General features: G+C 39.7%; 1 protein-coding gene across 1 annotated transcript; it reads right to left on the bottom strand.

Moving 5' to 3' along the window:
• Positions 1–432: 432 nt before the first annotated feature.
• Positions 433–3221, bottom strand: LOC113135616 (sulfotransferase 2B1-like). Its single transcript, XM_026315801.1, has 6 exons — positions 2990–3221; positions 2137–2348; positions 1478–1604; positions 1212–1306; positions 944–1124; positions 433–712 (listed from the first exon to the last, which is right to left on the bottom strand). Exons 1-6 carry the CDS (start codon positions 3126–3128, stop codon positions 603–605), a joined length of 864 nt encoding a protein of 287 aa, XP_026171586.1. The 5' UTR covers positions 3129–3221; the 3' UTR covers positions 433–602.
• Between the last annotated feature and the right edge of the window lie 13820 nt (positions 3222–17041).

The raw sequence follows: 17041 nt of genomic DNA on the forward strand, positions 1-17041 counted from the left end.
AATGTCTCCTTGACAGACTTTACACGCAAATGTAGTGTTGTATTTACAAATACCATGTACAACCAAGTCCTATTCTGGATTCTGTGTTGTGTAATGTCAGGTATATTACACAATCACAGGATTCAAATTCATTCTTTTATATTGGGTCATTACTGGATTTAGAAATTTACAAGCTTAGATGTTTTAGACCTTGTACTGATCCCATGAATGCAGCTTGCAGTTTGGTTTTAAATGACAAACCAGTTTAACAGGGGGAAAAAAACACTGCTGCTGTAAAAAGCACTTCTCAGTATTATATTCATTTTATTTCCAATGTCATGAGATGCTTTGCAGTCGAATAACAAGCTGATGCTAGTTATCTATTTGAAAAATGTAAACGCAAGTCATTTAAGCGATTTGAACAAATAGTCACACAGTTTCAGTAGTATTGCCATGTCCTCTTGTTACAGGACTATTTGAATTGTTTCATTTATTTGCGTTTTAGTGTCTACATCCTAACGTAAGCGTTTTATCATTAAGGTCAGTCATAGTTACTGCAACTCTACAGGTTTGTTTTTGTCAAGCTGCAATGACTTTCATTAGGTATGTTATTAATACATATTTTAATCCCATACAAATTTATAATTGACATCCTTCATTTTGTCTTTGTAAACCTTATCGAAGTACTCTGCTTCTGCAGCTGATAGTTGGTTTTTCCAGTCTCCGGAAATTCCTGAAAGAAAACGCACAAAAAGAGGGTTTATATAAGATTTGAAGAAATTGTATTTTAAATTCTGACCTTATTTTGAAATAACTATTATGGTTTGGTATCTGAAAATACAGCATGAATTTTGCCTCCCTGCATACTGCAGTATTGTAAAGGTACAGTAGATCACCAGTTTTTGTAGCTCTATAAACCACATCTAGTGAGTATGCTGTCAATAGATTATGTATTGAAACACACCTTTTCTGAGAAACTCAGACTTTGTCTGGTCCATGAATTCACGAGGAACAACAGAATAGTTCGACATCTTGTTCTGCTTCATGTTCTTGAACAAACATCGGTCTGCTATCTTCTCTATTACCTCGGCCTCCAGAGGTTTCTCCAGGAACTGAGCGATTCTGGTCACGGAGTCCTTCAGGTCCTGCACCACACAGAAGCTTAGATCACACTGCTGCAGTGGGTTTCTCAATATGGTTGTGTGTTCTTAATGGAAAAAGTTAGGCCTCACCACAATCAGTTCTTCATAGGAGATGAACATTATGTTCTCCTTGTCTTCAGCATTCAGCCAACCCTTTACATGGTCAAACCATGAGCCATAAGCAACTAGAAAAAAAAATCACATGGATTCAATTCAACGTTTAAATAACTACTAATTATTAATGATAATCCTTGTGCAGTAAACTTCATGATCTTTGACCACTGCGCATTTGTTTGACAACAGCTGTTTCCTAAGACACATTTGAGTTGAAGGTCACTGTCACTAATGAAAACAACCTTTTCCTTTAAGGAAGTTGTGGAGGAACTCGCTCTGTGGGCCTGGGTGCACATGGAAGGAGGTGGCCCCATAAAAGTGGAAGGCAGAGGTAAACACATCCTTGGGGTTCCTCATGACATAAATGACCTGCAGTGATGGTAGGACATTCATTAATCATTCACAGGCTTTTGAGCACTCATTCCTGTTCACAACTGGTCTTCTCCTATCCTGCATAACTGGGAATCGTTTTAATCTTTAATTATGTCTGACTGATTTTCATATCAGTTTGACATTTGATTCAAGCAGCTAGTCAAAACGTAAACCTGGCAGCCACAAGGTTTAGTTATTTAGTGTCTAATGTCTAAGATCAATTATAGCTTTTGTGTTGCAATTGTTTTAAAATTTGTGATTTGTAAATCTCAATGAGGAAGCATTGATTTTAGGTTCCTAGTTCCTAGTTAGGTTCCTAGTTCCTAGAATTTAGGAACATCTGGTACAACCGGCTCCATCATTTTATTTATAGTACTTGTAGACCAGAATCTGAATCTACTTTTGCTGATATTCTAATTTTGGATGCCAGAATCAGCTACAATAATCACCCCAGACCTCCAAACTGTTTATATTTTTTTGCAACACAGGACTACTGGCCTTAATGATCCATGATATGCGGCAGACTTACCCTTGGCTTTACTTCAAAGAAGCTTGGTGGCATCATGCTGTAGTGGAAGTGTGTAGAACAAAAGCGTGGAGATGGCCTGTTTGTGAGGTAAAGGTTACAGGTCTCATTCACCTCCAGCCAGGGAACACGGGTCCAGTTAGGAACAGTCTCAACAGAGGCTGGATCTCCTCCGCTCACGATCAGAGGGACAATCTCCTGCAGCCACGTCGTGCCTGAACAGTGGAGGTTATCTTCAGCCATCTCCTGAGTCCTTTTAATTTTATAATTTTGCTCCTTAAACTATAAATCAGTCAGATCACTTCAGTAAATTTGTCTAAGGCTTTACACCACTTTTCACATTACTCAGTATGGCACTTTTGATTGCCCATCCAAATTGAGAGCTATTGGAAAATAACCAGTAATGGGATGTTCTCAGGAACTGTGCACAAATGAAAATCTACTGAGAACAAATCACATATGGAACCAACAACAAGGGTGTTTGGGGTCACTTTCACTTCCATGTCTGACTATGCTTAGTTTAGCTGCATCATGTGTTTGAAGATCTGCCAACCAAGATAATTTAGATGTCAGCCAGTCTTATCTTTTCAACGTCATGGTGGCTTGTGGGCTAACACCGTTCACTTAATGATGATGAACTGGTTGACAGTGCCATGACCTGGTTTTTGTTGTGTGTTTTTACAGAGAGAGTGAGAATAAGAACCAGTTTTGAGCTGAGCTGGTTAATTTGTAAATACTGACCCTCAGTACTTGAGAGTTGATGCTAATCCAGAATACATAATGTACATTTGACATGATATAAAGACATGTTCATTCTGATACTGGTGCGCTCATTTGATAATTAGCAGTAACTCACCTGACTTGGGGTATGTTGCAATGAGAATATCATCTGGGCGGAAAGTAAAGTCCTCATAGTATTTGAGGCTTTGTGGAGAGTGCACAGTTGAAGGCAAGTAGACCCCTTTATACACCATGTATAGCTCAGCCTCAGTCATTGTCCCAAGTAAGACCTAAGCAGAATGTCAGCAGCCAAACTCAGACAGTGGCAATTGTCTAATGAGTTATCTCTGTGTCGTTCTCTCTCTCTATCTTCTTGGCACTGCAGAAACATATCATGCAGTTTATACATTTAACGCAGTGGGTAGCCTGCCCTACCCACTGGATCAGGTGTGTTTAGTCAATCAGAAGCTGGAAGGGCAGGAATAGTTGCCAAACAATAAAGATCTAGGGTTGCTTTCCACTCCACTAAGATAACCTCTGGCCCACATATCCTTGTAGACTATGCACCAAAAACAGGTGATGAGTAACTGTTTGTGAAAGCAGGCTAATTGCATTTTCTAAACCACCAACAGGCTTTTTAAAAGGCACTTAAAACAGCCACACTTCTTTTTACAAAAAGTGATGAACAGATCAATCATTGATTGTTTTTCAAAAAATAAATGTTCCTGCATCATTGCTTCATAAGAGACACTTAAGTTAGGGCTAGGAAATGAAACAGAAGTTTTATATTAGTGTTAAAACTATTGAAACAAGATGCTCCATCCTCTGGACACACACACACACACACACACACACATACACACACACACACACACACAAAGTAATAATTATTTGTATTATCCATATTTTATAAAAACTGAGAATAAGTCATATTATTTTTAACAACTGGCCATTGTGCAGAATGTATTGAATAGCAGATCGTATCCCAGTGGTGCTGCTGACCTATAAAGCAAAGATTATAAAAGTGTAAAAATCCATATCACTGTGTTTTTTAATAATAGTTTCAGCACAATGTGCAAACAAGTGTTCAGTACCAGGCAAAGCTCATTTACTGATGTACAGTAATTCCATTTTTACTTTTTCTAAGAATACACTTCAATAATTTTAATGAGCATGTGCAATTTAACAAATGGTTTTCATAAAAGCAACTTTTGATTGTGATCTTAACACATCATTGAGTTGTCATTTTGAAACATTAACAGAAGGCACTTCAAAGCTTGTTCCTGCTGCCCCCAAGTGGCCAAAACTTCCATTACAGTATCTTTTCAGTGTTTGTTTGCATTATGGACAGTAATAACAAATTATAGTTTATTCAGGAAACCTGACATGAAGTAACATCATCATAGTGGGAATTCCATTTCTATACAGTACTGTACAAGTCAGCATCTATTGGTATGGTATGCCATGCTCAGATTGTTTGGATCCAGCTTCCCTCCACTGCTTGAATTACACTTAATTACATGTGTGTACATGAAAAGGCAAGTCACAAGCAATTATGTTCTTCATTCGCATCTTCTTGTTGCAGGTAGCTTAGATCCTAAGTGAATTTGGTACAACAGTTTTCAGTACGCAGCTCCATATGCTGTCTGCTAAAAAAGTTAAACTTATTTTGACTCCTTTCACTTGATGGATTTAAAGTTCTGCCTTTGAAGGCCAGCACCTCATTATGCACCTGCCCATGTCTTGATGTTTGTTACAAGGTTTGAATCTGTACTCTGATTGATGAGAGGGTGTCATGGACTTATCTGTATTCTTTGTAATATGTAATGTTTGTTTTGGAACTTTACTCCTGCCTGTCTTGAAACAGGCAGGTCTGCAGTGTTGAAAAAGAGTGAGGTGAGGTTTTCTTGCCAAATTAAAGGTTAAGATTAAGTTTTTTTTCAAAAGTAAACTTCCATATCTACAGCACATGGTGGCAGCATTGCTCCACCACATGCTGAGACAACAGCGTCCATCAGTACTTTGCTGTCGTCTACTGGAGTCACATTCAGCCAATATCAGAACTTTTATCTGCTGTTCGATGTGCAACCAGGGCAGGAGACCAGTCAGTGGCACCTCTTCTCCCTCACTCTTGTGGCATATTCACTGATCAGTAAATGTTTTTTTTTTTATCAGTTAAGGTATGGATCTTAACTATGGCATAATCTGCTGCTGCTAAATTACCCACAAATGAAGAATCTGTGTCTGGTAAAACCCCTTCAGTTTTATTTGGAAATCCATGATCCTTATATTTACAGTAGAACATGTTGCCCCTGTGCTGTGTTACTGCTGGGAGAATAAATGGGTGGAGGTGAGAGACGACTGGCTGCACTCATGTTTATGTGTGTTTGCCTCTTTCTCTTTGTTATTACGTAATCGATCCTAAGACATACTTATGCACTTATTGCTGACACTGGTATATCTACTTTTCTTTTCTGTATCCAAATCAATTTTCTATGGTAACTTTACTGTTTTTCCGTATCATTCGCCTGTTACTTTCAAACTTCCTGCTGTCATCCCACACTGGAATGTACAAGATAAAGCTTTTTTCATCTGGCACCTGGGCAGTTTCACTTTAGTAGCTGAAAGATAAGCGCTTTGCAAATCAGAACAATAGCTGTTGCAAGGCACTGCACCAAGGACACATTACAGGTTCATTACTTAGGAAGTTAAATGTCATATTTTTACTCCTTATCTGGCTAATGTCAATAATAAAGCTAAAGTCACTGCTGCTTTCCTGTCTCAGATTATTAGAAACTGCTGCAGGTGTTTTATTGTCTGATAAGTCTTCATTTTACGGATCTGTTTGTTATTGCACAAATAGAGAAATTCATAAAAACAAAAAGCCTAACTAGTTTGTTGTCAGTTTTTCAGTTCCAGCAGTGGTCAAAGACAATTGCCTTTTCCAACCAGGGTCAGGTCAAAATTACACATTTGAGCTCCTCAGTTACTGGTCTCTGGTGATTGAGGATACACATGCAATAGCTGTTATCCATGAGAATATAAAAACATTGTACTGTAGTTGTTGCAGACAGTGCAAATAGCTGTCTGCAGAGGAGAAGGTGCACAGGTCGCTGCATGGACCAGGCCGAGGGCCTGAAGTAGTAGCAGACTCTCTGGCAAATGAAGCATTGAAGCACTGAAGGCTCAAAGCTTTGCTCCAGGGCTAAACTCGCATTGGTCATTCACTTCTTCCAGTCAGTGTTTCCCAATTCAGCTGTATTCAGACAGCACACACTGCATAAAAGAAACACAGGGTTTCCTAGCACAGAAGCATGCAATATTACATCATCCAGCAAGGCGCCGTGTTGGCCAATCAATAATCTGAGGATCCCTTTGTGACAAACAAAGTATTACAAACATTGCTATGTAACATAAAATCATTAAGTGGCAAAATCTTGTCTCAAGAGTATTTCAAACTAGTGTCCAGTGTTTAAGCATCTTTTGAGGCTTGGGATGAGTGGATTCATCATCAAAGTTTATTTCTTGTGTTGTAATTGATAGCCACTTGTGTACCCATATGAAAACATTTTGGTTTTGGATAGCTGGAAATGTTACTCCTGGTAATGATTATTTGTCTCACGATTTTCCTATATTTATTTAGATATCACTCTACTGGCTTCCCCAATTCTCTCTCCGTGTTGCTTTTCTCCACTTTGTGAAGTTGCTGTTTTTATACCTAATCTCCCATCATTTCTTCTTTTTCTCTCCTCTCCTCTCCTGTGGGTATCTTGTCGTCTGTTTATCCATCCAGAACGTTCCCTGGCCTTTGCCCAGTACCCTGCAGCTGGTCCCCATTGAGCCTCGCTGGGACTTTAACCCCCTCATCTCCTTTTCTTTCCCTTCTTTTCTCCTCCCCACCATTGGCTTACACTCTAAAAAGTAACACACACACCCACACACACACACACACACGCACACACACACACACACACACACACACACACACACACACACACACACACACACACACACACACACACACACACACACACACAGTCTTTAAAGAACTTCTTCCTCAATGGCTTAACAAACTCTGAAGATGAGTCCATGGATACAAGGCTTCTTTTTGTCTTCCTCTAACTGAGAGCACCCTAAGACTGAAAAGTTTTAGATGTAGCCTTTAAGGGGATCTGGAAAGAAACATTCAATTTGTTTTATGGGGACCTTTCTCTAATAGGCCTTTATCAAGTGTGGGATTCCATGTTTTTAGAGTGTAGATCGAAAAAGAAGCTACAGCGCCGGGGAGGGGGGAGGCAGAAAGATGTTTCCAATTGAAGAATGTAAGTAATTAACCCTTCTTCCTCTGCAAAGAAAACACTCTCTTGAACCATGTGTGGGAGTAAGTGATGTGTGTGTGTGTGTGTGTGTGCGTGTGTGTGTGTGTGTGTGTGTGTGTGAGCATGTGTGGGCACACACATGCATACATTCAGTGCTATAAAGGTACAGGAGACTTCTGCCCTCATGTTGTATAACCATTAAATGCAGGTGTCAAATTCAAAACACACACACTGTCACTGTCTGAGGTCTCACTCCCCAGCAGACTGAGACATCTCTTAATTGGGATGGATGGATTTCATTATGTAGCAGTGGAGAGTGAAAACAGAGATGGAGGAAGAAGAGGTGGGAAAACCCAGTAACTAACTTGCACTCTGACACGCTCTCTCCTCCTGTTGGGGCCTCCTCTCCTCACCCTAAATCCTCGCCGCTGATGTTGCCTTGGCGCTGACTCAGCGTGCTAACAGCAGCGACAGAGCTACGAGAACAACCATCAAAGGCACCGAGGACAGCGTGTTGACGTGTTGCCATTTGGGCACCATTAAAATGTTTATGCAGATTCTTTTTTTGCTAAAACAATATCTGTCACAGGCTTAGCACTGAGCCTTTTGCTTCAGTGGCTGGGTACACAACACCAAACCGCAAGCACAGAGAGGAAAATTATAGACAAAACACTTGTGACAGTGTCATTTTTATGCTTGTTTAGTGTACATGGGAATTTAGGTTTTCAACATGAATGTGTAAGTGGTGTTTCTTTACACATTTATCATATTTAATATATACAGTATAGTGTATATCAATATTAGAACAAGTCTAGTCTTTTCAGTATATACATTAAATTATCACCAAATAGGATTAACTACATCAGACTGCATGTCAGATGCTAAATTGTGTGTGGCTGGAAACAGTTTGCCTTTTACTGTATGTGCTGTATACTGAAGCTGTATCATTACAGCTTCTAGAAATAAATAAATTAAATGCTTGTGGGTTCTGGTAGCTCATCATTTTGGTTTTCCAGTCCACTCTCAGTTCTACTGAGCAGCTGGTCTGGCTGTCCTTTTTTGTTTAAAATTAATTTCTGATGGAGTTTGCATGTTCTCCCTGTGCTTGTGTGGGTTTTCTCCAGGTACTCTGGTTTCCTCCCACAGTCCAAAAACATGTATGTCAGGTTGATTGGTGACTCTGAACTGCCCATAGGAGTGAGTGTGAGTGTGTGAGGTTGTTTGTCTCTATGTGGCCCTGTGATGGACTGGTGACTAGTTTCAAGCATGAAAAGAAAAGAAGAAAAAACCTATGTAGTCTGCAACAGGGCTCCCCAACCCTGGTTTTTTGACCCCTGCTCTAAGCCCAACAGACCATAGTGATGTAGTTTAGCTTGTGGTCCAGCAGTAGGCGCTCTTAAAATCAGCCCAGCGTGGCAGTGCCCTGTTGATCTCACAGGAAACTAATTAATAAAAATGGAGGAGGACACTTGGCAGTAGTAGACATTCTTTAAAAAAATAAATAAATACTGACCCTGCAGCATCTGAATCAGTGTGTGGTAGTATCTTGAGTTGTATGCTGACTGTGTAAAAAGTAGCTGCCTTACTTTTCAATAACAACAACTCTGAAGAGTCACCTGCTACCTGCAGCCCAGCTGGAACAACTCCAACTGTACAACCTCATCTGACTGCACTGAGAGGTAAGACAGCTCACTGCACATCATACTCACTAATTATGACATAGAGGATGAGTTCAAATGAATTTCAACATATTTGTCTTGTTTTAATAAAGCCCCAGTAGACCGTGGTGTTCAGACAGGAGCTACAAGAGACCGAAGAGTGGACCATCCATCAGGTACACATAGACACTGAATACTGATGGAATTGGATTATGTAAGTAAGCAACTGTTTGCTAACAGGTTTTTACATCACCTTTACAAGATGATAGAATGTCAATGTTGTCTTTACAGCTGAGTCTCTGCTGACCTCATGTGGCTTAAAAGTCTGTTAATGCAACTCAAAATGCTTTGGGTATTGCCAACTTGGTTTCTTGATAGTTTATGAGAAAGTGTTAGCATGGAGCACTAGAGCTAATGATCTACAGGGGGCATATGATTTTGGGTTTCATGTGCATAGTTTATGGTTTTATTACTGCTGATTGTTAATAAAAAATGTCATTTTTTAAATTTTATGGCACTGAAAAAGGGAAGGTTCATCATTAGTAGCAGTAAAACAAATAGTTTATGTTCTTCATAACAGTTGCTATTAATAGTTATAATGTCAAAAAGCCTCCACACCCTAAATACACCCATCTGTCCTTCTCTCTGAATCCCTGGAGAGGGAATTGGGTTGTTTTAGCCACTTGTGTGTGACTCCGCAAATACTCCTCTATTCCACACACACACTCATGCGCACACACACACACACACCTAGTGGGATTAGGATCTGTGGCTAATCTAACAGAGGCAGTTGGATCTAGCTTAGGTTTGTTTCCTTCATTGTTGGACGTTGGAGAGCGATAAGTCAGAGTTTGGACTGCTCAGGGTTGGATGGTCCTCTGCTGTTTCATACCATCAGCCGTGGGTTAACCCTCTCCTGTCACCTGTGTGCTGAATGCAACAGTTCAAAGAGTGTTGTCCACTGGGGCCGATGCACAGAGGTCAGTTGAAAATTAAAGCAATTTGTCCATTAATGACATATCAAGAGTGAAACTTTTTTTTTTTTTTTTGCGCTAATGTAGTAATTGTAATTTCATACATTCTGCATGTCTTATTTCTGTATGTTTGTATTTTGTTACTGTGGGTCTCTTGGATAGGATTTGAATACCACTCATAAGCAATGATAAGTTCAGAAGCAGTTCTCAAACAACCACAGATATTTGTATACAAATCCTGTTGGAGCCTGGGGTCTTTCTGTGTAAAATCTTCTCCTCATGTCTCTGTGGGTTTTCTCCCAGTGCTCTCGTTTCCTCCCACAGTCCAAAGACATGCAGTTTAGGGTTAGGTTGGTGAATGTCTCTAGGTGTTTAGCTATTTGTCACCCCTGTGACAGACTGGTGTACCCCACCTCTCACCCAGTGTTATCTGGGATTGTCTTTAGGCCTTCCCTCAGCCTGGATGTACCAGAATAAGTAGTAGATGATGAATGGATTAAATGCAGAGCACAGAATCAACTAAAGTGAAGTAATTTTCTAATTTTATGACCTTGAGGGAAATAATATTTAGTTTTAAAGCCTCTGTTATTGTTCCAGTGCATGTAATGATCAGTGACATGATTTATTAACTACAAAGATAGAATTTTACCTGAACCAAAACCAAATAAACAGCCCAGTACCACAAGTTCTTAAGTAGTAGAAAACAGCTGATCAGCAAAATTTCCTCATACTTGGAGGGTCGAGTGCAAACCACAGACTAGACTGATGCTCAACTCATATTCAGCTATTCATTAATGTGTTCCCTAGTGGTATATTTCTTAGGTAATTCATTTTGTTTAGATATATGTGAAGGTAAAATTGTCAATCACTAATCAATTTATAATAGTGATTAATTTCTAAATAAAAACACCCTTCAGTCTGTGTTCTTGGGTCCTGTGTTTTGGCCGCAGGAAGGGACTTAAGGGTTTTTTTCTTTAGTGTGTGTTATAAAACTGCAGATGTTTGTGTGAGGGCAATGAGTGAGGCCTTGAACAAAGAAGGGATGCTGCAGGATCCCCAGGGGTTTGATGTGCTGGCCAATGTCCAGCTGCACCGTCCTCTTGGTCAGACTCATCAGCAAATACTATGGTATGCTGTATCATGAGCCTGATCGATCTCATCTGAGTTCCTGTGATGAAGCTGATCATAGTGTATATGCTCAGGGTAGAATGGGCAGGTGGCCCCTAACAGGCCTGTAGCTGATATATAATCAGTCTCAGCTCTCAGATAGTAAGACCACAGTTCTTTTGGTCTTCCATGCAGCCACACATTGGTCGAAGAGTTTAAAGATGTGTCCCTTGTTGAAACCAAAGCAATTTCACTTCACAGTATTGCAGATGCCTGGATCCAGACATCACAGCCATTTTAGGATGGCACTTGCCACTTTGCCCGGTGAAAGATTCCAGGGGGTTTCATAATTATCTTCTTAGCCACTGCCTAGTTGGTGTCAGTATTGTGACATTTGGTTACAAAGCTGAAGCTACCCTTTCCTAAGAATACCTCCCCTTTGTAAATGTTTTTTTCTTTGGGGAATAATTTCAGCTAAATTCAGACAAAAATCATATTTTTAATTGTTGGAGTTTATTAAAACTAAAGTTCCTACATTTTCATATGTTCTGAAGGAAACCATCTGTTACTGCAGCATTTTTGTTTGGCAAGAAGTAACGTGAGCAGGTTCAGGTCATTTCCCACCACGAAGGTTCCTTTCTCTTTTTTCTGACCCGAGACTCATCTCCCTCTGATCTCTGTATATCTTGGCAAGACCCTCAAAGCATCCCCTGGCCTATAGCAGCTATCTCTTTTATTCACCCGTTGAGCATCCTGAAAAAGCTCTGGAAATGCTCCTCCGCTTGTTTCTAGTCTTTGAAGTGTTCACTTCCTGTCCACAGTATGCAGCAGGTCCGAGAGGCACAGAAATGATGATACTACAATGTAAAAATGCTGTTCAATGGGCTCTTTCATTCAGTCTAGTATCCCATCTTTGTAACAAGGCATCAGGGCCTGGTCAAAGTGTTTCTTCAACCAAAAGGTCTTTACGCTGCTGCTTCAATACGGAAATGGAAAAAGCTTTGAAATGAAGCCGACACTGTATGAGCAATACAAAATCTGGCTTGCTGTGTTTTCTCAATAGCTACAGTAAGTTGGCACACCTTGTGTTAAAGAGACCTTTCAATCAAGCCAGACAAATATAAGCCAAGAGCTGCCACTCACGGGAAAAAGGCCAAAACACTTGTCAGCTCCTGGTCTAAGCAGGCTGCCTCCTCCCTGGAATATTTAAACAGTTCTTGTTGTGGTCATAAAGTTATAGCGAACAGTTGGTACTACACTCAGCACAACCCTTCAAATACAAGTCTACTACAACAGTTGCTTTGAATCATGGCTCCAGGATAGCATTGGTATTGACAATGAAATCCTCTTTCAAATAAAATAATTCCAAATTGATTTGAAACTCATACAGGTCAATGGGCTGCTGGACTCTGCTGTATACCCACTGTACAAAAGGAAGGTAAATTTGATTTTTCCGTTTGGATTTCATTTAGTCTCAAGCCTCTGATTTGCCAGAACTGCATTTATGGTTGCAAACTTGGGAAACAAGTACATGGAGTGACCAAATAGTTTTTTGGCTGTTTTGACACAACTGGGAACACATGACTATAATTCATTTTAAATATTATATCAATCTGGGGAATCTCAATTATGCCAAGTATAAAAATATTTGTGGGGACTTGGCCTTAGTCAGAGTGGATATTCTACAGTCCATTTAGTATAAATATGAGTTTGTGTATTTTTTTATGCATGACTGCAGTTGGAATGGCATCATGGGAGCCAAATATAAACTGCAAGCTCATCTGGAATTAGTCAGCAGTGATGAGTTAACATGAATCTGCTTTTGTGCAATTTAAAAGACCACATCACATAAAACATTTGATATATTGCAACTTCATTTGACAACAAACTATGTGTGACTGTAGGTAGAGGTCAAACGTACAAACAGGGTTAGAATATATTCTGCCACATGCATTTGTGAGAAGTTAAATGTAAGCAACATGAAAAGAAGTGTGGGTGTTATTGTGTAATAGACTGAACACACTGCAAAAAATAGAAAGACAATGTGATCCATCAGTGTTATACAACTGGTTAAGGGTAAGGGACTCTTGACATGTGTTATTAAGTTCTGTAAGGCTGCTGTTGAGTTTGACGTCAGAGAGAGAAGGGAGTTGGTGGATGGAGGAGAGAAAAAAAAAAAAAAGAGAGACCGCGAGTTTCAGTGAGATCCAGTTCCAGGAGAGAAAACTAGTACAGATACTGCCTCTCTGTTTCTCTCTTTTCTCTTCCTGTCACTGTCTATGTCATGCATTTGTGTGAGTTGATACTGTGTGTATGTGAGTGCATGCAATGTAATGTTTGAGTTTATTCTCAGCTGTATGGTTGCTATTAGTCAAGCAATGCATTCAGCAATATTAAAGCTGCTTCTAGTGTAAATATTAAAGCTGCACAATCCAAACTTTACTTGAACAAACGGTCAAATTTGGTTTGTTTGCTGTGAAAGAAATCCTTCATAATGACCACTGAGTAATATTACCCAACTCACTAGTTTCCTATGTGCAGCATTTTAGGATATTTTGGTTTTACATTATGCAACTATACTATTTTGGTGCTCTCTCTGCTTTTTTCAGCTTCATTTCCACCAATTCACCAGGTGTAACTGTATCTAAATAAATGCTAATGCTCTGTTGTTGCTGGATATGTAAATAAACAGTTGTTTGTAGGCAGGACACGATGGCCCAAGTGCCAAAAAAATAATTTCTAGAGGTTAAAGATGACATAACATTTTGTTACTCTGGCTCCTGCTGCTCCAAATGCCATCTTTTCAGAGTCAAAGTAGCTCAAACTGTATTGTATGTGTGTGTCTGTGAAGCTGGTTATCGCTCATAAGTATGGACAGACACATCGAATACGTGCATGTGTTTAAGTTATTACAGCCGGCCCCCTCCTACTGACAGTTGTCGAGGACATTAGGCAGGGCTAGACAGCTATTCTTCTCTCAGTGACCATGCACAGCAGTAGCTAAGCTAATACAATAGCTTGTATTGTTACGTGACACTGGACAGACGCTAACGCTGCATGTCTGTATATAATAGTAATAGCAATAATGACTTTTATTTATATAGCACTTTTCTTGTCATTATTATAAAGTGTTTAAACAGCAAAAACAACACAGCAGAACAGAAAATGGTAAAATAGTGAGAAAACAGAGCAGGAAAAGGGTATTTAACAAGCAGGTGTAACCAAGGAAAATATCTAAAGAGCTTATGCTCAGATTCACCCTGTTAGCCTTTTGTTTCTCTGTGGCAGCTGCATGAACTGCAGCAGTAACAAGTTCCTAGCCTGTGAAGTCATACTGGACATTGAGATCACAGGCCCCCCATAGGCTAATAGCTAATATCACACACACAGTTTGAGCTGAGGATTTGATGTCCTCGCTCTTTTTTGCTATTGCATATTTTAATAAAGCCAATAAAATACAATAATAGAGGGAGGGCTTCTTATAGAGACAGCACTGAAAGGAGCATGTACCCTCATCATATTGGGCAAAAGCCATCATTATACACAGTATATAGTCCGTGGTCTTAGATAAACATATAATGATCATTTTTACATTAACTCCACCACCTGGAACTGAGACGGAGGTTTCAGTTTACTCCAGTTGCATGCCCTTCACCTTCTCTCTCCTCTCCCCTCACTCACCCTAAAGCCATTATGGTTAGATGAAAATATGCTTATTACAAAACCCACCCTAACCCCTGACACCCCCACCCTGCATCAAGACATATTTGTGCATCATAAAATTCTGCATTAATAACCCATCACATGTTGCTTTCCCAATGCTGTATATTTATCTTAGCCTTTGCCTAGCATGCAAGCAAAACAAACTCACCACTGCGGTCAATCAGGCGGCGCGAGAGAATGTAGAATGTGGCCTTGGGTATGTGCAATATGCTGTGAGCAGTTTGTTTTGAGTTGCAAGCTCAGAGTGGTGAAGTGAGATGCTGGAAGAATAGTCTGCCAGTGTGACTTGATGGATGTCTTACAGGCAGCGTTGGCGAGCTTTCAAAACTGGATTTGTACCCCAGTATTCAGGAGGAATTACTAATTTTCAGCTTTTTCTGCAAACTTGGCTCTGGGTGTTATTCAAGAAACAAAATAAAACACAAGAATCATGAAATTTGGCAATGCTAGTGTTAGTAATGCTAAAGCTAATGATACAAGTAACATGACTAGAGCTTCAGAAATGGAAGTTTGTCTGCAAGAGGTCAACATCTTTATGTTCCCACTGTAATTTTCAGTCAGTTCATGTAATTGTCAATTATTTTCATCATATAAATCAATGATATTCAAAAATTCAGATTTGAGCCAGCAATGACACAACCCATAATCATAACAACTGGGTTAAAATAACTGTTGGTCACTGTGGGTAACAAGTATACCACAATTAAATGTCAAAAACATTTAAAACTGAGAAAATGCACAGTTTGCTGTCTTGATATGAATGTTCAAGTATTAAATATATGTGGCAACAGACTCATCTCTTATAGCAGTCACAGCATGGTCGCCTATCTCAATACAGGACACATGCTTGGCACATTGAATGCATCTAAATTCCTGAAATCTGCGATGTGACATAATACTGAATGCCATTAGAAAGCATGGTGACACAACAAACCGTTTATGTTCAGTTCCTTCTCAGTACTGACTTCTTATGATCTTGGGATGGATAGCCTATTTAAACTTATTGTATATTCAGCATCATTTGCAGTAAAAAGTTACTGTGCTGCCAAGGAGATATAGGAAAGTACATTACAAGTTTGTGCATGTTCCACTTAAGCTAAGAATAAACTGTATTTTCAGTCAGAATCTGAAAAGATTTTTCAGTTTTCTTAAAGAAAGAGAGCCATACTCAAATGACGATTGATTACAGCGCCCCTTCTCGTTGCTCTAGCAGTGAACAAAATGGCTAGTCCTAATGCACCATGTACTTTCCACCATGTCCCTGTGGGAGTCATTGAGGCCTGTTCTAGCCCCAGTCAAAAATTTCCCGCCTGTTCTGGGAATCAAACTGGCAACCCTCTGGTCATAAGCCTCTCTCCCCTGCTGCATGTCTCCAACACGCAGTATAGAACCATTGCCTCATATTTTCATTTGGTGGGAGATAGTCCACCAACGCTGTGGTACAAGGAGGCTGGAATACTAACATATCATTACTGGTCCATTGGGAGAGACTTGAAAAGATTAATGATCGCTTCAGTCAGTATAGAGAGTTATGGCTGCTAATGTCGTCATGGTAACAAGCTACAGTTGAGCGTAGGTGGGTAAACAGTGTGGTTAGTGTTTTGGATAAGTGCAGCAAGGATCCCACGGTGTGAGTGCTAAACAACAGCAAGTGCGCTTGTAGTAAATTTGTGTGTAGGGCGAATGCACAAACGTGTAGAATGACTCAGTATTTCTATGCATTTACAGTTTTATGTATGTACACAACTACCATATATGCACAAATTCATTTTACATGTTGTGATTCTGTGTCTGTGTGTGTTCGTGTGTTGATGGTCTTAGTCTCCCCTCAAACCCTCCAGTTCTTTTTAGATTCCAGTTTTCGAACAACTTCCCTGGAATCTAACTGATCTTAATGGAACAACAGCAAGACATTTCACCTGGTAACTTATCCTGATCTAATGTGTTGTATCTCCCACATGGGAAGACCTTAATTTAGCCTCTAAATTAAGTTAATTACATGAATCAATAAGTTGCAAAACAAAGGCCCACATTTAAATGAACATATTCGCAAAGCTGAATAATATAATGTACTTCACAATCCTCTGAAATGGACTAAAACATAGTATTTATTTGTGTTTAACATAGAAATGTGTGTGTGTGTGTCAACGTTAATGTGCAGGCTGATTATAAAACATAAACTCTTTGAAAGGTGGTCATGCACAATTACGAACGTTGTATCGTTGACAGTGAAGGTACCGACCTGACGAAATCCCCATAGGTCACAGTTCTTACTGCAGACCACCTGACTCACTAGGTCCCCACAGTCCGAAACAAGGGATCCTCATGATGGCAGAACCCTGCAGGTGGCATTTTATTACGTTTGCCAAAAAAATTTGGATGCACTGGTTGTTATTAAATTGCATTC

Source organism: Mastacembelus armatus, chromosome 19 (genome assembly GCF_900324485.2).
Source record: "Mastacembelus armatus chromosome 19, fMasArm1.2, whole genome shotgun sequence".
NCBI classification, from domain to species: domain Eukaryota; kingdom Metazoa; phylum Chordata; class Actinopteri; order Synbranchiformes; family Mastacembelidae; genus Mastacembelus; species Mastacembelus armatus.